Source organism: Phycodurus eques, chromosome 19 (genome assembly GCF_024500275.1).
Source record: "Phycodurus eques isolate BA_2022a chromosome 19, UOR_Pequ_1.1, whole genome shotgun sequence".
NCBI classification, from domain to species: domain Eukaryota; kingdom Metazoa; phylum Chordata; class Actinopteri; order Syngnathiformes; family Syngnathidae; genus Phycodurus; species Phycodurus eques.
In genome coordinates, this window is record NC_084543.1 from 1,022,243 (window position 1) to 1,049,725 (window position 27,483).

Sequence of the window (27,483 nt, forward strand, 5' to 3'; positions counted from 1 at the left end):
ACGGCCGGCGGGCACGGCGACAGCTCGCGGGCCGCTCCCCAAGGACATTTTCCAGGACAACTCGGTGACTTGTGATGGAACTCGTACTCCACTTTTTTATTCTTGACTTTTTACCCGGACTTGTACATAACAAGCACCATGTTGACTTGGACCGAGCTGCTGGACTTTGTCCTGCGAAGGGAAAAAAAGGGAAGTTGTAAACGACGCTCGTGGCGAAGTCGCAGCTACGTCGTCTCGGAGGCCGGGTATGAACAAGCACGGGAGACGCCGCGGCTGTCAAATATTCGTACAATCGAGTATTATCAGTCAGTTCGGTCAGTTATGCCATTCATTATTGGACAAATCGGAAAAACAAATCTTGAACACAATCAAATGTCCACGTGAGGCGCATGTATGATTTTTGTCCACTCGGGGTCGCCATCTTCACATGCTACAGTAGTATCTGTGACTTTGAGCATATATGGCTACAAAAGGCGAGCCGGTCTGCTCGTTGGCGTCAACGTCCGGTTTACCGTTTGTTGAATAAAACGACTGAAATGCACCGGCAGCCGTGTTTATCTTTGAGCGCCTGTGGGCTCGTTAAAATACCTTTTAACTAGCGGCGGCGGGCTATATCAAATGAGCTAATGATGTTCGCGTGAGCCGGTTCCGCTTCGCAGCAGACGCATGGCGCTTGATCTTTTTATTGAAGTGTGAAAAGATCCCAAACTTTGGACAGCCTCTGCGTTTTCCACGCTTTATGTCCAGGCCCGACGCCATCACTTCGGGAATCTGCATGAACCTTCATCCGTGCGCAAAAATAATCCCCGCGAAGCTCGGAGGCAGAGATTTGGCTTCGATTTACTTCAACGCTCGTTGCCGCCCGACCTCGTTTAGCCTGAGGTCGCGCGAGTGTCTGGGCGTGAGCTGTGGCCGACGGCAGCTCCTGCGTTCGGGTGCTGATTGTTTTGAGAAAACGAAGGACTCGCGTCATTCGCGGCACATATGAAGTCAATCTGCTACATTCGAGGTGTAGAGAACATTACATTTGATGCAAATATGATATTAAGTCATATCTCATGTAATATATGCTACATGAAATATGTGGTTAACTGTCCAGCGAGCGGGACGGCGCCTTCCTGGCCCCGGCCTTGAGCAAGGAGACGCCCTTCCTGGTGACCCCGCTGCTGCCCGTCCTCTCGTCCACGCCCGCCGCCGCCGCCGCCGCCCTGGCCTCCCACGGCGCCGTCGGCATCAGGAAGCGCCGCCGTCTCGCCGCCGGTCCCGGAGGCCTTCACTGGAAGTCAACAGGTGGGATGCGGTCCTGCAACGCGATGACACCTTTTGAAAGCTCAGTTTACGAAAAAGCCGCTCAAATCCCCGCAGAAGGCCGATTTCAAGTCTCGAGAGTAAAAGTTGACTTTCATTTAATCCCACCTGAAATCTAAAGCATAAAGTGCTATTAGTCATCATTCAGCCACGGAGACCGTTGACTTGTGATACGCGCGGATGACGTGACGTCGTCCTTTGTTGCCGTTCCCAAGAAACGGCGTCGTCCCGTTCCCGCAAGCGTTTGTTCCTCCGCCCGTCTCGCTCCTCTGTCCTCGTCTCCTCGAGGGGAAAAAAACAACAAAGGAAATAAAACTATTCCGGTGCAAGATGCTAACATGTAAACGAGCGAGGACCGAAGAAGTTGCAAATACAGAAATGAGATGAGCGCGTCGTAAAAAAACGCCAGGAAAATCCCAACATAGTGATTGGGGGCTGGGGAATCAATCATTCAATCGTTCCCTCCTCCCGAATCACGAGAAAGTTCCGAAAATGTTTGAGGAACTATGTAGGTCTGATGCGCTGAGTTTCAAATTATCATGCAAATGATACAAGAGTATAGAAAGTGTTTCTAGGAGTATGCGGTAGGATAATAAGACTCTGGGGAGGTTCATGCAGTTTTGAAATATGTATAAATAATCCCCAAAATATGCGGTCTTCACCTTGAAGGCGATAAACGAGGGATTACTTCATCGTGACGAGGATTGGGTGAACGACTCCAAAAGTCCAGGCAGCTAACGTATATTAGCGATCGGCAACGTCAACCCCTCCCCTCCCCAAACTCGCTCACGAGCGCCCCCTAACGTCCAACAAAAGTAGCACCCGATTTTCACCCACTTTCATCGATCGACGTGAAACGAGGCGGACAAACGTCTCAAGGACCCGTGCCGGAAACCGAACAGGAAGTCAGCCATTTTGGTTTGAAGCAGCCGTTTTGGGCTAATTCCAGCACTGCTCCGTAATTCACCCAATAATCTTCACGCGCCCTCATTAGCGCCGTAAACATGTCAGAATCCATATCTGGCTTACGATTTGATTTGAGCGCGTGGAACTCATATCGTGGATGTTTATCATTTCCTCTGGCGCTAAAGGTCAATGGGGAGAAAGCGGATGTGCAGGCGAGTTAAGAATGTCTACTCCAAACACGCGCACGGGCGCGCGCGCGCACGCACACGCTTTGTTTATCAAGTCAAGAGACTTCCTGTGTTGATCACGCCCCTCGTTAGCGCCACCCGTCACAGGCACGTTAATGAGTTTCCTGTCGTGCATCTGCCGCCCACTTTTTGGCTTTGTGGCTCAGCGTCGTTCGTTCAGCGCGAGAATGATTTAGGGATTTTGGGGTCCGCAAAGTAAGGACCATGGGCTCAATACGGCCCGCTCGTTTCTTTTAATCTGGCCCGCAGAGCATTTAGATCATCAAGAGCCCTGGCATATTTGTTTGAATTCAGATGTATTTTCATTCTTTCAAATGTATTTACGGTTTCAATTTACATTTAAATCATAAAATACTTTCAACACAAAAAACGCTAATCGGTGAGTTTGCAAATATGCAAATATGTGAAATGGTGAATCATAAAATACGAATATGCGGCAGATTACTTACTGTCCGTTGCAAACTCCTTGTGGCGTTTCTTTCTCATCTGCCCACCGGAGGGAGACAAATCTCCTTCTGACCGAGTTTGACCGCAGAGTGAACGTTGAGAGCGGAAAATGAACACGATTATTCGGCCACGAAAGTCAGGAGGTAATTACCAACACAGCATTTCTGAATTAATAGCGGTATAACATGATATTACATAGCTATTAGTTAATATGATATTACGTTGGTATCAGTTCCGAAAGGCTGTGTTGGGAGTCCTTCCCTCGTTCCCCCTCGCTAATCACAATGTCAGATTTTTGCGGCAACTCAGTTGAACTCACTTCACAACAGGCGGCAGTTTGGCAGCTCGTGAACAATTCTTCAGAAAACTTTGATTGTGTACAAAGCTTTGCCTTAATAAAGTCCATTTAGCTTCAAGGCCCAGTAAAGTGAGCAAAACTTTTACAATGTCTTGTAAATTTGACACGCCACACAGGAGAATATTGAATATTGTTAACAGGCCCGCCAAATTACAACCAACGAAATAATGGCAAAGTATTTGAAATATCAAACGATATGAACGGCATATAGAATCGGTGTCGCGATGTTATAAGCAACGGATATTTGAACACAAATAGTGCAGCATGACATGCAGACAGACAATATAGCAGCACTTACAGGTATACATTCTTTATCCTCTGCAAAGAACGACTAATATTCCTGCAGAATACTGAGGAGTTTTGACCGGCTTCGTGTATATCTGTGTTTGTATTATATTGCGCCAGGTGGCCAAGGAGCACACGCCAGAAGGAGCAGCACAATAGCCATTGAACGGAAGCACACAAAAAGAAAAAATGGTGCAAAAACTGTTTAATTCTTCACATTCGATTGAATCGTGTCATTGCTGTATGTTTTAATGTGGTGCGATGTTGTCGACAATGTGGGGACCGCAAAGTGAGGTCCACGGACCCCCGTTGTCTCGTCACTGAGTCGTCTCATGCACTTTTAATGCGAGCGCAGCCACCAGACATCTGATCGCACGCACGCGCTCAATAGGTGGAAACTTGAAGCTCGCTGACGAGCACAATGTGACAAAACATCTCGCCATGAAACTCTTCACAGGATGTTCCTTCAGACCGCTCCCATTGTCTGCTGCCAAAACACATCAAAAACATTCTTTTCACTTTTCATACAAGTGTCGGCAGCGTAGGCGAACTCCTTGTTAATAGTAAAAGGTAAGAACAATAAAATTGTCTCGCTTATGCAAACTTTTATGCTCAAGGACTTCGTTCGATTGTTTGGAACTCAACTCGTGCCACAACAAGCACAACAGTTTACTCTCAAACGACACAATAAACAAAGACAATTCAACTTTGTCGATTTAAAACAACCACGAGCTTTGCCTTTAAGTCCGCCAACTTAATGCTAACGCATAGTGGTAAATGCCATAGACAGGCTATTAAATAGCATTCATTGTGGCGGCGTTAGGATGTTTTAAGGAACGGATATTAGAACACAGACATTGCAGCAACGCATGTAGACAGACGATATAATAATAATACTCACAAGCATATATTTGTTATCCTCTGTAAAAAAAAAAAAAAAAGTAGTAGTAGTAAACTTCTCCGTTTGTCTACATGACTGTAGTATACTGCCGCCCGGTGGCCAAGTCATGCACACCAGAAGGAGCCGCAATCATTTAAACAAGATGCACAAAACTTTGAAATTCTTTATATTATATTTACATAATTACATCATTGCTACATCTTTTGATAGTACAGCAAGTACAACATTATAAAGCGCTATTGTCTATTGTCTGTACAGGCTCGAACTTATCTCAAGGCACGAGTGGAACGGACAACATTCACGACACTTTTCTTGATGCTCGCTTTGAAGTGAGAACGGGATCGGTTTCATTGCATAATAGCGTGTCGGGTGACACCGGGCCGTCTCCGGTTTCTCTCGTCCAGGTTCGCCGCGGTCACCCGAGGAGGAGGACGAGGAGGGCGGCCCGGGCGACCTGGCGAGGCGCCACCACCCGGCCCAGCGGAGCGGCGCCGGCGAGCGGGCGGCCGTCAGGAAAACGCTTTCTGCCGACGAGCGGCTTCTGCAGCCGGCCGGCGCCGAGCGACGACACCTGAAGCTGCTCGGCAGACTGGAGAGAGGACGCAAGAAGCTGCGCGACATCCACGTGAGTTTGGAGACGCACACCCATGAGATAGGCTACGTTACAGGTACATGCATCAAATATGATTTCAACATGCTAAATCCGCAGTGGATTAACATTAAATATGAACTATATATATATATATACAGCATATTATATGTAAAAAAATCCGCGGATCATTGGCACCCATTATAATGGCATTGGAGAAGTGATTGAATTACCGGGGATGAACCGTCAAAGAAGAAAAAGAATCTAAAAATTATTTATTTAAAATATTAGATACGATCTATTATTATATATTTAAAATGAAGGCAATTGCAAAAGAAAAAAGAAATCCGCAAATAGGTGAATGCGCATATGCCAAAGCACGAATATGCGGGGGTCCAGCGGGCATCTTAACGAGTGTGGTTAACGAGCGACTTTTAGGAGACAGATTGTCTCACGCTTACAGCTGCCCTGCGTCTTCTCGAGACGACCAGAACAATCCGGTTGCAACCGACGCGAAGCCCTGACAATGGAAGGGCCTGGGTGAATGAGAGTATTCACACGGATATAAATATTCTTCCTAAACACATTCCCATTTTCATCAACTGGAATCCAACCGCTTACTGCCACCGACGAATATATTCAAGTACGTCTGTGAAATTCAGGTTTGTAAACCGTTGTAATAACTAAAGGATGCCTGCAGGTGGTGCCATTGCATCGCTTTGGCTTTGACATCAGCACAGCTTTTGAGTAGAAGACGAAGAGTAGGCGCTGGATCTCGTCTTGTCACGTCGATCATGGGGGCGAGAAATGCCAACGCGGAGCTCGGGCAAGTTTAGGCACCAGGCACTCGGACAGACTCGAACACGTACGGCATAAAGGGAGTGTGCGTCGTGGTAGAAAAGGAAGTGAACTGACGCTCAACTTGAGCCAAGCGGTGAGTCGGCGTCGCTCACTGCAAGTATCTGCAAGTAAAACATGACTTTCACTCTTGTTTGTCTTGTTTTATGGTTTGAGGTGTTACAAAAGCGAGAATGTCCGCGTCAAAGTTTTTTCACACGAAGCTCGTTAATCCGCTTTTTGGTCAACTGTTGTTTTTGGTAAAATAACCACGTTCTACTGTTGATTACTGAAGAACTGTAAAAGCTAGAAAAAGTCTTTTTTTTTTTTTTTTTTCTTTTGGTAGTTTCAGTGCTTATATTTTCAAACAACAACATTGTGTAGGTCTTGCAAGATCAGTCAAAATGCTCTGAAACAGAAAACAGCGAATGATTTAAGTGAATATGATGTCGAGGCCCATCGATGATTAAATGCTGTAAATATGCTCCATTAGAGGTGTATAGACATGAAATATGATCATTGAACTTGATATCCTGACACTTCCAACATGTTCATGCGACATCACCTTTTGAGGGCACTTATGTTATATTTGGAAGTGCTAAAAGTGGACGTCCACTGTACATATATTGTGGCTTGTGTAGGCGTACAATTGCCTGTTGACCCTCACGCCCTGCGTGCGCGTGCGCTGCCGCTTCACTCGTATTTGTGTTGCTGTGAGTCACAGACGCGATGCCTCTCCACCAATTAGAAGCTTTTAGCACAGTCCCAACTTTTGGAGACTCAAAGTGAGCCGCTGAGGTCTCGTATTCACTCCGCGTGAAAACTCCTGTCAGGTGTTTGGATGCTGTTGCTCGGCGACCAAACGAGGGCCGCTTTGTTGCCATCGGCACGCTCACGCACGTCGTGTGACTCCTGCCGTGAGACTTGAAAAACGTTATGACTCATTTTGATGCTAATTATTAATATGAGACCTTGTCGTAATGACACCAGTTGTCAACTGAAGTAGAGAAGCCGAGAGATGACGCCGCACGCGGGCAGTACGGTGTGCGAGTGGGTGGCACGTCTGCCTCAGTTCTGAGTTTCGGGGTTTGAATCTCGGGTATTCGGGCTCCCTCCCGCGTTGCCAAAACATGTTCGCATGTTAGCGTCATTGAAGAATCTCCATTTTCTAAAGGTGTCAACGCAGGTTTGTGTGTTTATGCCCTGCGATTGGCTGGCAAGCAGTCCACGGTGCAATCCATGCTGCGACCTGCGGAGGGGGAAGGAGAGAGGAGAAGTGGCAGTAAAACAGGCCCAAATCCAGATGCCAGGGCGTAGGACAGAGAGTGTAAAAACAGTCAAGGTAGAGATGCAACAATTAATCGATTAATCAACAACTAATTGATTGTCAAATTAATCAACAAATATTTTGACAATCGATTAATGGTTCGGAGACTTAAAATTGTCCAAATCATCGGAATTTCAGCCTCTCGACACTATAAATACTCTCCAATTTCTGTCATCCTCCAAGAAAGAAGAAAAATTATCTTTATAAAAATAAAAATAAAAAAATGGCAAACATCTGCTTTTACCGTGGAAAACAATTGTCAACATTTTCGCCGATTTTCTGACATTTCCAGTAACAGAATCATCATTACTTTTTCTTTGTGCATTTTCTGCACTGCCAATTTGAAATAATGTCCTGTTTTTGAATAAAGTGATAGAAATTGAAAATTGAATTGAATTAAAGATTAAAAACATATGAACTTCCTGGGGGAAAAAAAAAAGTTGGAAAGCTTGTTTGGCATGTGGAGAAATAAAGCATATTCCACAAGGGGGATAAAAAACCCAAACACAAAACCTGTTTTGAAAAATGTCATTTGCTTTTTTGATAAGTGAAGGGGGGGGGGGGGGGCAATAATAATGAGAACTCTAATATTTGTCAAATTGAAAAAAAATAAAAATGAGATTTTCTTACGGTGCCATATCATCCAGCTCGATGAGCAAACGATAAGCCAAACCAAGCTAGTGCTAACGCGCTCATTTTTTCCCCCTCTGCCCACTTTTTCCTCTTTGGCTGTGCAATATTGGAAATTCTCTATTTTTGACAATCTAGTAACAAAAAAAATAATAATCTTTTCCGTCAGTGCACTGCCGATGTGGTGTGTGTGTGTGTACACAACGTGCACGCCGGACTGCACTGCTGAACGCGCCACTAAAAGCTGTAATTACGGCAGACTTGAATGGCAGTAATTGTACCATCGCATTACCGAGAAGGAAAGAGTGACATTTGAAGAAAATGATGTGTAATTGCCCAAACGTCGTCATCAGCGTGTGGCGTCTTACATGAGAGGATGAGGCGGAGGAGTACGCTGCAGTCACGTGTACGGGTTGCCAAATGTGCCAAAGATAACATACAGAAGCGTCTTACATGAGAGGAGGAGGATGATGACGATGATGATGCTCATGTGTACGAGTTGCCTCATAGGCCGAAAATAAATGTAGCTCCTTTTGGCTGAAGTTGGCACAATATCAGTTCGTTTTGCCCACAAAGAACATGGCAACCTCTCCAAATGTACTCCAATGAAGGAACAATTATGATGGCAATCCCAATATAGATGAGGGAAAAGTGAATGAGTAAATGGTTCCGAACACTAAAAATCTAAAATCCCGATATATGGATTCGTCAATGATTGTGAGCACAGCTCGTGAATTGCAGCGGAGCACAGTTAGCAACACAAACTCGTCTTCAGTCACGTGAGCCGGTGCTCCGCCGGCTGACTAAATTGTCGATTTCCAGGCAACGCAGGCAGCACGGCGACATAAACATCCCCCACGCCGCATGGAAAATCCCCCGAAAGCCTCACGGGTCGGTTCCCCTCGCTTTATTTGTCTTTCGACTCGGAGTTTGTGGCGCTGCGTAAAGTGGGAGCTTATCACCTCGTTACTGCGGCTACACAGCAATCCTCTCTAGCTCTCTAAAACGAAGAAAATTGCATGTTGTGTATTTAAAACAAGCCATTCTAGTCCATTTAGCGTAACGCTAACAAACAATGTATGACAATAGAATGGCTCACGCAAAGCATTCATGTGGCGGTGTCATCACTTTTTAAGCAATGGAGATTTGGACTCAAACAGTGCTGCAACACATGGAGACAGACAACATAACAATAGTCACAGGCATATATTCTTTATCGTCTGCGAAAAACATCATTACTCCAGCTTTGAGTTACTCACAGTAGTTGTGAAACTCTTCTTTGTATTGGGTCTGCGTGACGGTTTTATATTGCCCCCCGGTGGCCGAGTCGCACACACCGCAAGGAGCCGCAATGAATTCATCATGATGCGCCAACTGTTTAATTCTTGACACTCAATTGAAATATCTGTTGTGTGTCGTCGTGTATTCGTGTGACATTCGAAAACACATCACAAACATTTTGTTGTTTTGTTGCGGGGGACGCTGGAACAGATTAAAGACATTTCCATTCATTTCAATGTGTTTTGAGTATTTGGAGTTCTGAATGAGAAAGTGTGTGGCGGCATATTGACCGGTCGTGTACGTTGATGCCACGAGTTCGGCATCTTTGGGCAGTTTGGCCAAATTCTTCATTATTGCCAGGATCGTTTTGATTTATTCCATTTTATAATCAAGCTGTATGAGGTGTTGCAGCATTGTTTGGCGGTGTATGCTGAGGACACCAGCGGGGGGCGAGCTTGTCCTCTCGTTCAAGCGCGCTCACATTTTGATTCGGCCTTTTTTTTCTGAGTTGGAGCTTTTTAAATGTCGACTGGAAAGTGAAACAAGTTAATCAGTGTGACTGTGAGCCGGCAGCTGTTGTTGTCCCCCCCCCCCCCACCTTGTTTTTCCATTGTGAGAAAAGCACCACCAGACGCTGTTGAAAATGAACCTGTCGCTTGTCTCACGTGCTGTGAAGCACAGCATTGAGCCTCGGGGGAGGGTCTCCTGTGGCACCCGAGGTTTCACTCGGCACAAACTCCACACATTCAAAAGTAATGAAATGACGAATACGTTACTTAATGTGCTAATAGAACAGGAACATTTCACTTGGCAAGATTTCTTGAAACAAATACACATTATTATTAGGATTTTTAGTATTATCATTATTACCTGATCAGCAGGCCAGGCCCCGCCTTTTAAAGCCATACACACTCAAAGTCGCAGATACTGCAGTAGAATGTGAGTAACCCCATGTGGACAAACGTAATACCTGCACCTCACGTGCTAGCGTGTTTCACACTCAGCTCAAATTTGTTTCGAGAGCACTTCAACAACAACCGAAGCTGCGACAAAGTGCTGTACGCAAAACATTTCTATCCGACTGCGCAAAAGGACACGATAGTCGATTGTAAAAACATTTGATAGCTGCCCAAAAATTTATTTATTCTTGTAATGTTACGGCTTTTCGTCTGGAAGCCGTGCCTTTATTATTTTATATTTATTCTAACAATGTTTAAAAAGACATTTTTTTTTTTTTTTTTCCTATTTTCAAAAAAAATCTATGCCTTTTGTGCTAAAAAAACAAAAAAAACAAAGAAACAAAACAACAGAGTTTTTTGTTTGTTTTTTAGCTTTTAATTGGCCCAAGCTATAATATAATGGGAGGAGAATTGTTTTCGTATATTTGCTTTATTGGTGCTGGTATATAGTTACGCTATTAAAAAAAGAATCACACTTTGTTGCAAATTATTTAGCGGACCCGAGCTTGAGAACCGACGGCGTACATAGCCTCCGGCACAGGATGGATTTGTGTACACATTTTTCTCACTCGCCGTCTTGTACGCAAACAGCGCCGCCGTATTAAGCTCCCGCGGGGCCAATCATATCGAGGCGCAAGTCAAGCTCGTCTTTCCGCGCATCCATCAAGCCGCAGCACCGCTTCCAAATCCTCCGCGCGTCCACCGCTGCCGTGGAATATTAGCTCCAAAATCGGGCCTGCCGTCTTATGAGGCTTAATCCCTTCCAAAACAGGACACGATTTGCGCCGTCCACTTCCCCTCAGGAGAGCGGCGCATCGACTGATGCGAAGGGCGGCGGTCGCACGGCGGAAAAGAAAGAAATCCTCTGCTGTGCAGCACACTAGCGACAAATAACCAGCTGCCGCACGTGTCCAGACAGAGTCGCTTTCAATTTGTCTTCCGGCAGAATTTTACGAGCACCTGAAATATTTCATGGCCTCGAAATGTCCTTTCGCTGAGGGATTCTCAACCACAGATCATCAGAAATGATCCAATTTGACTTAATTGGTCTGGAAATGGTTATTCATTGACTACAACAAATGTGGGTTTGTTCATCCGTCTCTGCCGGCCACGTTGAGTGACGGGTAAAACAATTTAACGCTCAATTTTTCCACCTGTTGCCCGTCAAAAGCGAATAATAGCTTTGTGTTCAACGCAACAGGCCCACATTACACAGCGAGGAAGTACATTTGGGAGTCAATTGAGACGAGCTCATCATCACTTGATTATATTTCAGCCAAGGGGCCCAGTTTAGATGATTCGGGATTTCAGAGGCAAACATTTGAAAAGGCACTCGGAGTTTCATTCAAATGTCCGGTGTGGATACAGAACAACGATGAGGATAGTGAAGGTATTTTATTTAGGACACTACAAAATGCAATTTATTTGCTGACCAGCAAAATAAAGGGATCCTTTTTTTTCTTTATGCCAAGCTCTGAAGCCAGTTTCCATATCAAATCCGATTTTCCCAAAGAAATGAATTGAAGAGCTATTAATATGTTCACCCCAAGAAAAATAATAAAAGAGAATGTCAATAAATTAATTGAGTTCTTTAAGCGTAAATACTGTAGTATTGTGCAACATTTCAAGGTTACAAACTGCCCCAAGAACTAGTTTGCGCAGCGGCGTAAGAATAGGAAGCGCCACGGCACGAGACGGCACGCGCGGTTGCAGCCGTGTTTTATACTCGTAGCCTGTAAGTACCGCATTGTACGATGTACGCCATCGGGTCTCGGTCGCCGCCGCCCCCAAAACCCGCCTCCCTCCCCCTCGGGCAGCCCACCTCGCCGGGCCGTGAATGCCGGCATTGCTGCGCTAATTCACTCAGGAGGAGGCCGACCGGCTGGCTGCAGTTTAGCCTGGGGCAAATATCAGAATAAAGCCTTTTTGAAATTAGCAAAGTGATGTGAGAAGCTCCGGGTGGCCGTGGTAGGATGGGGGGTGGGGGTGGGGGGGGGGGTCTTGGTGTTCAAATTAAAAGGTTTCCTCCGTCCTTGTTGTCTTTGGGCGCACAAATCTTTAGCCATTGACTCTTGTTAAAAGTTTAATCTGCGCAGCGGCGCCTCCGAAGGCCAAAGACGGGACCGAGCCGGCCGACGTCACATCCGACCGTCGCGACTCGCTTTCTCTGCACGTTCCGTGTTGCCGTGCCAACCTCCGTTCGAGTCCAGCTCGTCAATTCGCTCGCTGTCTGCCGGAATTGCGATTTCTGTATCTATTTCCGGTTTTACGTTTGATTGTACCTCTTCAGTTTTGAATGTAGCTTTGCTAACATTGCTTGCTAGCTTGCTGTCATGCGTGTGTGCGATGAAGCGCGATCCTTTCGGGGTTCGCTATAAACAATCGTTTTGGCACCATTTTGGTCAAATGAAATCATTTCCCGCGGCACACCTGACGATTTCACGCGGCTCGGTCACGCCCGCCACCACGCAGGACAGGGACTCGGGAAAATGCTGCCGACGAGCGCTTTGCGGCGCGTGTCTGTGTGCGCGAGCGCTCATTGGCACCGCGGGTCGAGCGATAATCTCATCTGGATGCCGGCGGGCGGTCGGGGCCGTGACATCCCGCCGAGGCGCTCGTCGCCGTTGCCAAATTGACCCGAGTCAAGTGAGCAGAAGCCAGGAGGCGGAACAGTCATCTACCGTTTTGTACTCCCGCTGCTTTTTTTTTTTTTTTTTTTTTTTTTTTTTTATGCCAGAGAGCAGGAACCTGCTAGAAGACACGTTCAAGGACGGAGAGTTCTTTATCCGCAATTGCTTAAATCGCGCATCTTCTCGGAACGCTCGGCCTGAACTCGACCGCTTTGTGTGACTTGATAGGAAGTTTCGGAAACTCCCAAAATGGAGATTTTATTTGAACGTGCCAAAGCAACCTTTTGTGTCTTGCGTCTTGCCACTTTTGCCAAACAAGAACAAAAACAGCTTTTTTGTGAATGTTGACTCAATAGCCATCTAATGTTAACGTGTAAATTTGTAATTTTCATAAATGCTTGTAATTTTGTTTAACTCAAAAAAAACTTTAAATATTACATATAAAATATGTTACAATATGAACATATTATGTTCTTGATGCCGATTATCAGTGTCCTGGTAATTCTGCACATTTTGTCGGAGACACTTCCTGTTCCGTCCTTTGCACTTTGTGTCCTCCTACGTCGCCGTGGCAACGGTGTATGTTCGTACGACGTCGCGACTTTGCCATCCGTGCACTGCGTGCGCACCGCCGCCTCCCCGGACCCTCACAGCCATCACGATGTCGTCCGTTTTTTTAGAGATCAACACGACGCAATTTCTGACCGACTTCTTATCGACCGAATGGTGAATAAACACGTGGGCGTCATCGATGCCTTTCTGTACGCTCGCACCCACAACGGGGGGTCGTCTTACTTTTCCTGCCATGACGACTCCCCCCAAAAGAAGAAGAAGAAAACAAAACAGTTCGCACCTCTGGAATGTTTTAGTAACTTGAAGGAAATAAATGTGAGCCGAAGCCGCTCTCGGGCGCGGGCGGGCTACCCTTCTGACCCTCTTTCTCCGTTCCGTCTCCTCCGCAGAGTCTGAGAAGTCCGAGTAGATACGACTCCAGAAAGAAGTAAGTCCTTCCCCGTAGCGTGGCACCTTCCGCTTGGGAACACGTCAGGTTGCGGCCGTCCCGCTTGCCCGAATCGAGCTCGCTTCGGGGCCAGCCGCCACCTGCCCCGGCTGACCTTGGGCGAGAGGCGGGGCGCACCCGGGACGCGTCGCCAGTCAGCGTCGGGGAACGGACGGACGAGCGTTCGCGCAATTTAGCGTCTTTGTTCAAGCCAACGTGCGTTCTTTGGCAGATGGGCCGGGTCGTTCGTGGATGAGGTTAAAGAAAAAACAAACAAGAAAGTCGTTGGCAAATGTGTGTGGTTTATTTCAATATATCAATTAATTGTTATTGTTTATCCAATAATAGTGAATTAGCCAATTATTTAACAATCGATTAGGGCTGGCAAATTGTTAAGGACCTCACGATCTGATTCGGATTCGATTCTGAACGGCTGTGATTCAGTTCGACTTTGATTCTTTGTGTTATGATTCAATATTGCTTTAAAAGCTTTAATGTAGTTTCAGTAGGAAGTAAAAATACGCAAATAATGAGAGTATATATTACCAAGTTGTTAAGATTTATTTATGTGAATCACACGCGAAGCGCCCCCCGCTAACCATTATTTTAATCATTGTTTGATCTGTCGATTATTATTTTCGATTGATCAACGAATCGAATAATCGAACAATTTCTTTTTTTTTTTTTCATTTCCATCCCTTTATTCAAAAACAGGAAAATATTTCAAATTCAAATGTAAATTGATTACGATCCAGTTCCACAATCTCGTGTTTACAAATGTCTTATTTATCATCTGCTTTCATGGAGGTCTGCAGAAATCGCAGCATATTTACTGTTCAGATGCGGAAATTCCAAGAATTTGGACAGTTTTAAGTCGCACAAGGTATCTGAATGATTAAATGACCAAAAATAGATTCATTTCATAATCAGTTAGTTGTCGATGAATTGATTAATTGTTGCACGTCGATTTAAATGTATTTTAAATATCAAATTATTAAATGTGCAAAATGAAAACTACATGTAGAATATAAGCATTTTAGTTTAACAATAAAATAATGGATTTTGCAAGTTTTTTGTCGTAATATTTATAGTTTTTAAAAATGTTTATTCTGAACAATAAATCAATTAACAAACGATTTAATGAGATCAATGAATAAAAATGTTTGATGAGCTGAAATAAAAATCGCATTTTGGCCGCTGTGCCTAATGAAGTGTCCCTCGAGTGTCAAATGAAAGGCGGGAGGCGCAAGGAGTCGATTTGTAGCCGCAACTCGGGCGAGTGCGCGCTTACGTGACTTCTAGTCACGTCTGGTGTTATTTTGTTTTGTAACCGCCGCTTGACAATTGCGCTCATCCGCAGGCCCACTCCGCGATCTTCACAACAAACGCAGGGGGCCCAAGGTAGCCATTAAGTTCAATATCGCCTCTGGCTGCTTGTTGCCATGGCGATGGCAAGCAAGGTACAGTAGTGGAGTGTAGCGTTTCTCTTTAGTCAACACGGCAAACTGCGGCTGTGTGGCTCTGTCGTGTACATTTTTTTTTTTTTTTTTTTTTTTTTTTTTTTTTTTTTTTAAATGTTCAAGCTGAGCAGCAGCCACGACTTTGGCAACTAATAAATTCACTTCCGTTCAAAACATAATGGGAAAATCTGACGCTACAAACATGACTAACATGACCCTTTCTGCTACGACTAGGACCACCACTACCGACTGCCCGATTACAGGGTATGATGAGTGTGTCGCCGCTAGCGCTATAACAGCAACTACTAGGCTGGAAATCTGCCTCCGATTCGGGCCGATTACCGCTGCGCTACCCGTGTGTCATTTTAGATAAAGGGAAGCGTCGGTCGTCATCCTTTTTCGCCGTTTGACAGTGTGAGGTTTTGGGGGGTCATTAGCGGTCGTTATCGGAACAAGCCGACCGACTCGACTTGTGCGGCCGGCCCGGCGTCGTGACATTCGGTCGGTGTCGGAGCCGCGCGACACCCGGGGAGGCGCTAATGCCGCGCTCTTTGATTGATGCGAGTCATTTCCTCGCTGTTGCACGCTCCCCAAAAAGTGCTGCTTCAAAAACCTCCCGCCCACTCACACACACATGCACGCACGCGCACACGCACGCTGGGCTGTCTAACATTAAAGTTATGCCTTCGTGTGCATTACTGCAGAATCGTGACATGTTGGCTACATGACATGTTGTCGGTAACGAGTATCAAGATGCTCAATAACTCGAGTGCGTGTGTCCGTGCGTGTTTGTGCGTGCTATATCGCGGTTCATCGTTAGCGCGCCAGCTTAGTATGGACCAAAGGTTCTCTCCCGATGCAGCGGAACATCGGTTTTCGTGATAAATCCGTTCCAGAAAGTTTGACCGCAACCGAATCGTAGGAAAACCAAAGTCGTGTTTCCCATAGGAAATAACGTCAATTCGTCCCTGTTCCCGACGAGCTTCGATTTGGACCAAAAATCGATATGACAGAGAATAGCGATTCATAATTGACATACAAGATTATGAAACAAATATATATGACGAGTGAACATTTTCCATCACTTTTATCTTTCTTGAAAATTCTTGACTCTTTGAGCAAAAGAATCAAAGATTCACAATCCAATACAGCAGAAATATCCGACATTCAAAATATCTGGCAGCGCAGCCAGTTTTTAAGGGATGCAATAAAGCCCAAAGATGAAAAATAATAACAGTAACAAAGTGTTTCAAGTCACATTCAAGTATGGCGACCATGTAACCAGTAAAATGGATTTATTATCTTAATAATAAATACTTGATACTTAATCATACGTAACAATACTTAATATGAACTACTTTTTTATTTTGGGTTAATTTATCTAATCTAATAAGTAGTTAATTGTTTTATTGTCGATAATCAAATATATAAAATAAACAATTTGGTACATGTACATTGGAGTCATTTTCAATGTCATTTAAATAAAGGTTAATTATAATCAAATGAGTTATAAATAATAATTAGAAGGACTAATTATTTGATCATTCAAACTTTTTCCTATTCTCCACTTTTTCATTTTTTTAATCTCATTTACACCTTTTTAATAGATTTTTGAAATTGTCTTAATTGGATGAAACAATCGGTTGATTCATCATCATTCATTTAAATATAAATACCGCAATTTTAAAATGAAAATGAATCATTAGTCAAATAAACTATTTGAGATATGTTACGCACACTTTAACTTTTTAGTGAGCTAATATTCTTTTTTATGACTCGTAATTTTTGGGATTTTATCATTCGAAGAGCTGTGCAAGAAATTGCTCTTTATGAGGCCAAATTAGGTTGCAAACGTATTAGACACAGCTCTTAGTCGTAATACAAATTTTAATTGAATACCTGTGCCTTATTATAATAAAAGGGGATTTTATTTTTGGGGATTTTTTTTTTTTTTTTTACAGCCACCCACCCCTGTCCATCAAAGCCCTGCTCGAGTTTTTCCAAAAGCACTTCAAGGAGCCTCGGACAGGCTGTGTTCACTTTGAGGTGACAAAGCTCGTATCGTTTGCGGGGAACAGCCCGTTCTCGGTCACCTCGCTCGTCACGTGAGCGGCGGGCAGGTGGAGGGGATGTGTTGCCGGGTAGATTGGAAGTAAAACAACAACAAAATAAATAACAAGGAGAGCCACGGTCGCCGTTTATTGAAGCGGACAAACAGTCGAACGCACAAATACAAAATGAGAACACTCATAAGGAGACTGACCGGCTCCAGCAGATGTCGCTCATTAGGCCACACCCCTTAAAGGCATGGACACAACACGTTAATACTGCAGTCTGTACAGTAATGGCACTTTATCAAAACATTTTCTTTACATTCGCTTGAATAATGTTTTCTGATCTATCTATACATGATCTATTTTGAGCTACCTTTATGCTAACATATAATGGCGCACTCCATTGACGTGCTAATGGTTAGCATTGATAGTCGCGCTTTTAGAAAATGGATACATGAGCACAAATGGTGCATGCACCATCGCATGGAGACAGACAATGACAATACTCACAGGGATATATTCTTTATCCTCTGCGAGGAACAACTAATATTAGTGCTGTATTGAGGAGCCATCTCCACGTATGGTATACTGGTCTATCGATCTTATACTGCCCCCAAGTGGTCAAGGCGCACGCACCAGAAAGGTGTCCGGTTGAATTGTGTTGTTACTGTATGCTTTTATCATAGAGCGCTATTGTTTTACATAGGATGATGTAGCATGCGTTTTATAATTTTTTTGTAAATAGTCACTTTGAAAATGCTTTTAAGCTGCCCCCCTCCCTTCAAACACACTTCCCATCCCCCCATCCTGTTCACCTGTTGCTCTCAATGGGAGTCATGGCAACAGCGTAGCCAATCGGCCGGCGCCGCCGCTCGCGCCTCGAGTCCTCAGCGGAGGAGGCGGGAAGCCGCCGTCTTCATTGTTCTTCCGGGAGTTCGGAGAGGCCTCGTCCGAGCGACGGGCGCTCGCTCGCTTCCGCGCCGTCCGACGCGCCGGACGCGTCGGCCTCGGCGTCACGCGCGCCGATTAGCGTTCCCTCGGTCACGCTGCAACGTGACACATCCGTAAACTCCTTTCTCAGTCGAAATTGAAACTCGGTTTCTCTTCTCGAAGGAAAGAAAGAAAAAGAAAGGAAAATGTTCTCATTGTCAGCAGCCACGTTGCACGCGTGGGAATGCACAGAAGCCGCAGGCCTTCGAGCCCGTCGAGCGCTTTTCATTACGGGAGATGAATAAATAAGAGGATTAACGAGCGTTGGCCCCCACTTGAATGAATCCGTTGATCACAGTTGGAAGGCAAACAAAATGTTTATTACCAATAAAGCAGGGAGGGAAGTGTGCTGCACTTTTGCATTTGAAACAAGATGGTGGGCCAAGGAGCTTAGGAGTGAGAGCTCTTACCTCTGGTCTACATGCCTATCTCATGCAGAGTGCGCGTGTGCGTTCGCACCATCCGCGAGTTTGTGCTTGTTTGTGTGTAAATCGATTTTGACTTCTCCCTCGTTTTTATCCCGCCGGAGACGTTCGAGAAATCCCCCGCAATAGATGAAATCGGCAAAGCGGATGTGGCCACGAGGACGCGAGATTTCCCGCCTTAAGCGTTGGCGCTGCGCCTCACTGGCGGTCTTGGCGATGTCGTCGGCGCAAAGCATGATGGGAAGGAGGGCTGCTTCCCAGAATTCTTTTGCCGTTTTTAACGACACCGCTGTAGTCGAGATAGCCGAGCTAAACGTCGCTCTCGCTGCCCCTATTGTTGGGCGTTGGCGCGTTAGCTATTCGTCAGGCTCCGGTCGGCATTTGCGAAAGTATTTCCTGAAATTGCGACAGTGGCTTTCCGGTCATGTTCTTCTTTGTGGCCTCGAGCAATTTGGGGACCCACCAAACGTCCCAGTTGACATTTGTCGCGAGCCCATTTGACCTCACGTGACCCGTCGCTGCCACATTCATCGCGAATAGCCGAGAACGCTAACTGGAACGCAGATGAACAATTACACGACACAAACCCAATGAAGACAAATCGGGAAGGATTACTGGAACGTTCCACGAGGTGTCCCTAATTTTCTGTCCCGAGGCTGAGTTTCTTTCCTGTCAGATGTTTTCTATTTTCCGGCCCTTCGGCGCGCCTCTTCGTCGTCTTCATCATCAGAAGATCATCATTCCTCGTCATCCTCACTGTGTTTTTTTTTTCCTTCAACTCGGCTGCCTGTGCTCCTCCTCCACGCAGGTTCACGCACGCACGCACAGCCAGCCGGCGCTTATGTGCGCGCGTGCGCGTGATATGAAAGGCTGTCATCGAGCCCGGCTTCTTCTCTCCACGCTTCTTCTCCGCTTCGGTCGCTTGCTGTCGTCCTCTCTCTCTTCGGACGCGGCGGCGCCATGCGCAGGCGTCGGGCGGCGAGCGTGACATCTCCTCCGCTGCGGCGGCGGCGTGCCGAGATGCTCCACGCGCTGCCTTAGATCGTCTTTCTATCGTGAGTATCCTCGCTGATATTTTGGAGCCGTTGAAGGACAGTTGACAAAAACCAAACAACTCGTTGGGAATTTCTGACTTCATTGAGCCAAGAATGGAACGACTTCGTTTTGGAACAATTAAACACAGACTGTATGTAGACTTCAAAAAACTACTAACATCTTAACCCTGGATTATTTATATTACCTGCAACTATAGAATTATAGTATTTTTATGAGTATAAAATAAGAAATCAAATCACAAAAACAAGTTGTAAAACCTTACTAAGATTTCTAAGGGGGAAAAAAATGCTCGAAGCAAATGAAGCGCTCGAGCACAAAAACCGCCGGCTAAGAAGAAATCTCGGCGGGCAAACGACAAGATTCGAATGGTCGCCTCGTGCCCTGAGATTGACTGGCGACCGGTCCGGGGCACAGTCCGCCTCTCGCCCCAAAGTCGTCTGCCACCGGTTGGTCCCGAGCGCGATGAAGAGCCAACGGAAACGCTCCTCTCCTCTCCTCTCTCGGGATGTGCTAACGACAGCGTTTTGTTTTTGTGTCGGTCGCCGCGCGTTTGTCGCCAGGTCGGACGGCAAGCTCGCCCGATTGGCGCAGAGGTGGAACGGGCGCACGGCGGCCGGCGACGCCCTGATCCGGGACCCGCGGCCCCTGTTTTGCACGGGAATCCCCCGCTCCTCACGAAGCCTGGACAGGTGAGCACCGCGCGTGCTTTTCTTCTCTCGCCGTGGTTACGCGCGAATGTTCGTTTTTGATTGGGCCTTTATCGAGCCGGTTGAGACGCGAGCATCGCTTTTTCAAGGGAAGCCCGGCCGAGATAGCGGCTTCAAACGCAAACTTTCGACAATTAAAACGGACGAGAGGAGCCGTCCAATAAAAGACGATACGAAGGCCGCCTCCGTCCTGTTTGAAGGTTAGTGAAGCCCAATTCACCCAGCGTTGGATTGTTGGCCCACTAATGGAGAACGTGAGCTCAGATTGTACATCGGCGACAATGAATGCAACCTTCGCTATTTTGACAACTTCATTGGGAAATATAAATCCTTGGGGGGGGGGGCAAGTAACCTGCTAGGGCGGCACTGGCCCCCCATCTCCCCCCAACAGAACCTCAAATGGCTTTGCAGCAACTGAGACCCGCTCACGTAAACCCGTGTCGCCGTTCGTCCGAGTTGAGTGGGCGGCTATAATATGTAAATATTTTTACAAAAACTATCTCACACTGTCAGCGATTTCAAATCGTGCTCTTTGCAAGCGGTTTTGGTGTGGAAATGTTTTTGCGTTCAAACGACAAACCGCACAGATGTCAAGCGTAGACCTGGAAAAACTGGATTCTGCTGGAAGGGGACCAATTGCAAACATCTGCTTTTACCTTGAAAAAAAAAACAGTAACCGAACCGAATCGATGTTTGTTTACGCGGTCTCTGAACTGTCAATTTGAAATAATGGCGTGATTGAATTTAAAAAAATTTTTTTATCCATATCTCGGATTCATCAGAAAAATGTATTCTTAAAATAATCTGTACTTTCAAACATAGTTCTTTGCCGTCTTCGTCATTTTTTTCAACTATTCTTTTCAACCGTGTGTGTAATGTATTTAGAAACAAAAGTCCGAATTGACGTTTCAGGGTCTTTAAAGACCTCGAAGAAAAGGAAAAGACGACCAGGAACGATTCCGAGACGTCACCGAGGTTTCCGGCCCAACCGCCGATTGTGAAATCATCGCTCCTTTCGTCCGCGTCGCGACGAACGTCCTCCACGAAGCCGACGCGGCGGCCGTCTGAGGAGAGCCGCCGGCTGCGGCGTGTGAATGTCAGCGTTTAGCGCATTAGTTGCTCGTTAAACACGCGCTTAGTGTTCCCGGCCGGGCCGCCGGCATCGCCGCTGTTGCCACGGTTACCAGCAGCAGCGCTTCAACCGGACGTGGGAAACCGACATCCGGGATTTACTCCAGACTTTGGCGCATGAGTGAGGTGTCCGACCTCGGCGGCTCGCCCTGAAGCCGTGCGCCTACGTGTTGTTGTTGTTTTTATCGTAACAACATGAAAATCTCATTTGAACATGTTGAAGAATGTCAAACAACAAGCAATCATCAAAGATCCTTTTGAATTGCACTGAATTCAATTCTTCTTCCGAATGGACTTTTTGGGAGCCCTCGGCATACCCGGAAAATCGAACTAATCGTATTTTTGAGAACCACTTCCCAGTAATTCGATTCCCTCAGAATGTTTTGTTTTGTTTTGTTATTTGCTTGCCTGACAATTCCACTTATCGATTCCTCTCAGTGTCCCAAGAAGATAACACAACAACAGTGGCTTCTTTTTCTGAATTAAATTGCATTTTTTTTAAATACATCGTCCTTGTGCCTCACTCTCCAGGCATTCCCTCACGCTGTGAGAATTGATAAGAAAATCGATAAGTAGGTTCGGTGATGCAGTCGGACTGGCTAAATTCTTATCAATTCCCATCACGACTGGAAAGTCACCAATCTTTGCGTGCATGCCGGTGGTACAAATTCAGGGGTCCGCGAGCACATCCAGGGGCGCCCCCTCGGAAAGTGAGGTCGCCCCCAAGAAATGCCCTCTAATGTTGGGCACAGCATGGCATCAAAGTTTGATAATCATTCCAAGGATACACCCTCTGACACTCGTTTCACCGATCAACACGAAATTGGACGGGCATCATAACAGGACGCACGAAAAAGTCTCAAAGCCCTTGCGCGCAATTGAACGGGCAGTCAGCCATTTTGGGTCGAAGCCGCCATTTTAGGCAAGCTCCAGCTCCTTTGACGAACTCCTACGAGGGAATTTGTCCAAATGCGCCCCAGCCAGGTTCCCGGACGTCAAAGTCGGATGATCATTTCCAAGGCTTGTAGAGGTGACATTTGGCGGACAGAACGCACGGGAAAGTCTCAAAGACCCTTGCCCGAAATTGAACATTTTGGACTGAAGCCAGCATTTTGAGCCAATTCCTTTGACGAACTCCGACTTAGCCAAGATGTTTCGTCCAAGCCCGTCGTCTCATGTCGGGTAGAGCGCGGCGTCAAAGTTGGCCGATCGTTTCGAAGCGTCTCCGAGTCGCCACGTCTTTCATATCGGGACGCACGGAAAAGCTTTGAGGATTTATGCCCGAAATTGAACAGGAAGTCGTCGGCCGTTCGGTTTGGAGCCAAAGCCGCGCAGATGAGAGCCAATCAGAAGCGGGTCTCCTAAACTGAAGGGCGATGCTAAATCGCCGAGATCGTTTTGTCTGCGCCGTTCACAGCTGCTCGCGGCTTTAATTTGTCGTGCTTATTGAGTCGTAAAACAATTGGAATCAGTCGGCCGCTGTGCAGAACAATGATCGATCATCATTTTGCCAATTCAAACACGGGCTCGCCATTCAACGAAGAGACTTTGAAGCGTTGACGCTGATGCGGAGTCGTCACCGCCACGAGCCGGGCGTTCGAGCCCATCGGCTTCACTTTGTCGTCCCGCTGGGCCCGAGCGGAACAATCGGCGGTTTTCATTTGTCGCCCGCGAACGACGAGACCCCGCGGGTGTGTTTTCCTGCCGAGCGCTCGTCGAGAGCATTTCAACTTGAAGCCCTCGGCCTTCCACTCCGAAGCTGCGGCGAACTCAAATCCGAAGCGATGCGACGCCGCCATTCACTGGCATCTGTCAGTCATTACAGTTGCGTCGAAGCTTGAATTTTACTGACAAGCGGGGCGAGACCCTCTTCCACCACTGCCTGTATCTATTTTAGGTCGATTGTAAATATTCCATGATTCACTTCATCCGCCTTACCTTCCTCCCCTCAGACGCCTCCCGGCTGTGATGACCCAGCAGATGCAGAACTTGCAGTTGTCTCAAGCCAAGAAGGTCCCGGGAGGGCCGGCCTCCCCCAACGCCGCCAAGCGCCTTTATCGCAACCTGTCGGAGAAGCTGCGAGGAAGCACGTCGTCCTTCGAAGACGCCTACTTCTTCGGGAAGACCGATCGCCTTCGAAAGGCCTCGGTGAGTTTGTCCTTTTAGTAATAACAAGAATGAGGCGGCTTTATTGTCAATTCTTGTACTTGACATGCAAGGAATCAAAATTACGTGCGCACTAGATGAGACATTTACTGAAATCATAAAAGAAGAGTTCACAGTGTAAATGTCAAAAGTTTTTTAGTCGTACACGACGGTCAGTATTAGTTTGCAATTGCATAGTAGTGAAAGTAAAGTCAAATTATATGGCAGCTTTCAGGCATTGGAAGTGACACTAAGCGGTTCTGGCCTGCCAAAAAAAAACCAACAACAACAATGTTTTCAATGTTTTTCTCATAAGAAAATAGCAATGTACAATATTTCACTTATTAAAAACAGAGTAAAAACAGAATTAGATCAAATGGAAAGAATGCATCAGTTTGCGCGTCATGAGTTCATGCCGCAATTCAATTAATTGTGCCGCTCCTGCTTGCGCGGCGACCTCGGCCACCGGGGGGCAGCATAATGCAGTCGTACGGATGTCAGCGCGACTTACAAGTCAAAAATAAATAAATCAGCCGAGCGAATGTGATCAGGCGGGCTTGATTACAAAACATGTCAAAATCTTCCAAATTGTCAAACCCGTGAGTAGCAGAAAATAAAATCCGTCAATGTTTCAAGGAGCGACTTCCAACTCTTCAGATAAGAATTATTTTGATGGTGTCAGAGCTTTTGGAAATGAAGCACAGCTGGTCGCCTCCAAATTTTCTCTGCAGAAAAACATTTGTGTAAGTTTGTCACTTGGCGGGATCAATAAAGATCTGGTTTGGGCTTCGCCAATTCGATGTCTCCTCTGCCTGAACTCTGTGTTCCCCCATTGGTCGCAACCTTGATTCAATCTCCAATCAGCTGCCTCCAGCTGTTTTTCATCGGCAGAATTATTTCTTGACGTCCCGACTTCATTCAAAGAAAAATGTTGCACATTCGTAGTAAAATCGGTTATTTTATGAGGATTTGGTGCAATAAATCAATTAAGAATGTATTTAATGAGATAAATGAATTAAAAGAAATTTTTATATTTTAAATAACCGTTTTTTTTGGGGGGGGGGGGGGGGGGGGGAATCAATACAACAACTATTAGGATTCTTGCTCATGTCAATCAGGGGTCAGCAAATTTTGTGCTCAAGTTCACATTTGATTGATAAAATGGACAGAAATGCCAACTCATTCATTTAAAAACAGATTTAAAATTGAAAAGGTCAAATGTGTCAAATACTTCATTTAAATGATAACCTTTTAAAAAAAACATTATTTTACGTATGAAAACTTTTATATCAATACATTTGATATGATTTGATTTGGTTATTCAATGAGATAAATGTGTAACAATTTCAAATAGTAATGCAAAATAATAATTCACTCATTTTTTGTATTTATAATTAATTTAATTCTAATGGATTAGCCAAGTATTCAACAATTTATAAATCATGTAAAATTTTTAATTTTACTGTTTTATAATTGGCAATAAATCAATTCTAAAAATAAATTGTGATATTTAAGTCATCATTTTATTTTTAACTTGTAATACATTTTCATTAATGATCTAGTTGTAGAATAAATGAAACAAAAGTTTATTTTACAATTCTTTTTTTTTTTTTTTTTTTTTTTTTACATTAAATCAACTATTCAGTTATTCAGTGAGCAAAATGAATAAATACTGAACAACCAATTGGAACAGAAACAGCAAATATTCCAGGACTCTTAATCCTTTCAATGAATTTGCCGAGCCCTGGTCCAGAAGCTTCTTTTGTGTGTGCGTGTTGTTGATGGTGGGAGGCACCGGCGAGCATTTGGTCACCGCAGCAAGTGTCGCCCTTCATCCCTTTCCAGCTCATCGTCTTCATCTTCCCTCTGTCTGCCGCCGTCATCGTCACGTCTGCTGTGGCCTCGTGAAACATTTGGTCAGCCTCTCGGACATCTTCTGCGCCAGCTTGATGACACGTCTGCACACCAGTGGGGGGGGCGAGGGGGACGGGGGGGGGGGGGTGGGGGGACGTGTCGCATGCATCTCCATGTTAAAATTACAATTGGGATTTAAACGGTCCTCTTCTCGACATCGTGAGATCAAGACGACACCTAACGTGATCGGCGGTCCCACAGTTAGGATTCCTGTAGATGGCGCCATTGCATCGCTTTGGATTTGAGTTCAGCACAGCTTTTGAGGAGAAGATAAAGATTCGGCGGTGAATCTCGGCTCGTCACGTCGATTATGAGGGAGAGAAATGCCAACACGTTGAAAGTCGCACAAGTTTAGGCATCTCGCACTCGAACGCACTATGTAGATGCATGCGATCAACAGAGTACGGTGTGTGTCGCAGCAGGTAGTAGAAAGTGTGTGTCGCAGCTCACGGAGCGAATGGCGAACGCTGATGTTGAAGCGTGTGGGGAGTCGGTGCGGTTCTTAAGGTCTCTTTATGCTCCCGCATTGCATCACGTTTGCGTAGCTTGACGCCCACACGGCAAAAAGTTGTTGCTGCGCGTCGAACGCCGCGGAGATCATCTCCCGTGATTGGGCCGTTTTAGTCACACGCTGTGACGACGTACTCCGCGTGCCCCTCGATTCCGCATAGCACCTACGCCGCCGCCTTCTCGATCGATTTTGCAGGATCACTAAACGTATCGTCCGGTCGTCTCGGTCCGTTTTTTTCTGCCGTGGTCGCCGTTGTTGTCGCTTTGTTCCTTGTTACGGAAAGGAAAGTAAAAACGGCTGCCGGAAATGGCCCGAAAGATGCAGAGGAAACTCCACCCTGCGGCGTCCTAGCCAATAGCAGCCGTAGCGACACCCCCGAGGTTGGAGGAGAACTGCAGTACACACATGCGGGTCTTGAAAGCGCGGTCGAAACGATTTCAAACGAGCTCGTCTTTGACAATGGCTGGCGGTGAAGGGGTTAACGGCGGAAAAAAGAAAAGCGGCGGCGGCGGTCACCAACTCAGCGCCGGTAAGTAACAGCGGTTGTTCCCGCAGAGCAGAGCAGAGAGGATGTCGTGCGCCGCCTTTGCGGCCGTGTTTAAAAAGCACATCTGAAACATCGCGGCCAATTTCTGTTAGCCCGTCCATGGTATTTTGCTTTGTATGTTAGCATTCAACTAGTGGAAATTGATTTGATGAAAGAGTTTGGAATTCGGAGACCTCTTCTTCTTCTTCTTCTTCTATTTCCCCAAAGTAATGTCACATGCTAGACTCCCATTTTATTCAAATGTTTTGGGTCAGTACGTCGCTTGTTTTCAAAGTGTGAAACGACTGAGAGTCACGGTTTGTCACAAATCAAGTGTCAAATATCAAATTTCAAATTTCGTGTGCGGTCCAGACGATGCAGGGCAGCGAGTGCCTGCTGGAGGCGGTGGAGCAGCAGGACGCGGACGCGGTGCGGATCCTGCTGGGCCGCTTTTCGGCCGAGGAGCTGGACCTGAACACGCCCGACGGCCGGGGCCTGACGGCGCTCGACGTCGCCGTCATGACCGACGACGCGCCCATCGCCGAGATGCTGCTCGAGGCCGGCGCGAGGGAGGGGCCGCGCTGTGAGTACGCGCCGGCGGGGGGGGCTTTCGTGCTCCTTTTTGAAAATGGACAAAAAACTGCGTCTAGCAAATTTTAAGCATTTGGAATCAATAATATATGAAAATAACAATGGGTTCATTCATTTAATTTAGTTTAGTTCATTTAATCCGCCTGTTGTTTGACAACATTCAAATAAAAATGCTAACTGCATATGTCTAAAAGTTTATAATAATAATAATAAATTCAGTTAGTTGTCATTTATTATTATTGTTTTAAAAAATGGTTGTACTTAATT

The 27,483-nt window shown here is 45.9% G+C and overlaps 1 protein-coding gene across 4 annotated transcripts in view; it reads left to right on the forward strand.

The window, feature by feature from the left end:
* Positions 1-27,483, forward strand: part of ankfn1 (ankyrin repeat and fibronectin type III domain containing 1) — a 46,772-nt gene that overhangs the window by 2,941 nt on the left and 16,348 nt on the right. For 3 of the 4 annotated variants that reach the window (XM_061705570.1, XM_061705572.1, XM_061705571.1), the window contains exons 4-9: positions 1,100-1,290; positions 4,858-5,078; positions 13,669-13,706; positions 20,252-20,380; positions 23,482-23,677; positions 26,998-27,208. In XM_061705570.1, the coding sequence (XP_061561554.1) occupies positions 1,100-1,290; positions 4,858-5,078; positions 13,669-13,706; positions 20,252-20,380; positions 23,482-23,677; positions 26,998-27,208 (986 nt within the window). The remainder of the gene's footprint in view (positions 1-1,099; positions 1,291-4,857; positions 5,079-13,668; positions 13,707-20,251; positions 20,381-23,481; positions 23,678-26,997; positions 27,209-27,483) is intronic. The other variant, XM_061705573.1, reaches the window with a different exon arrangement.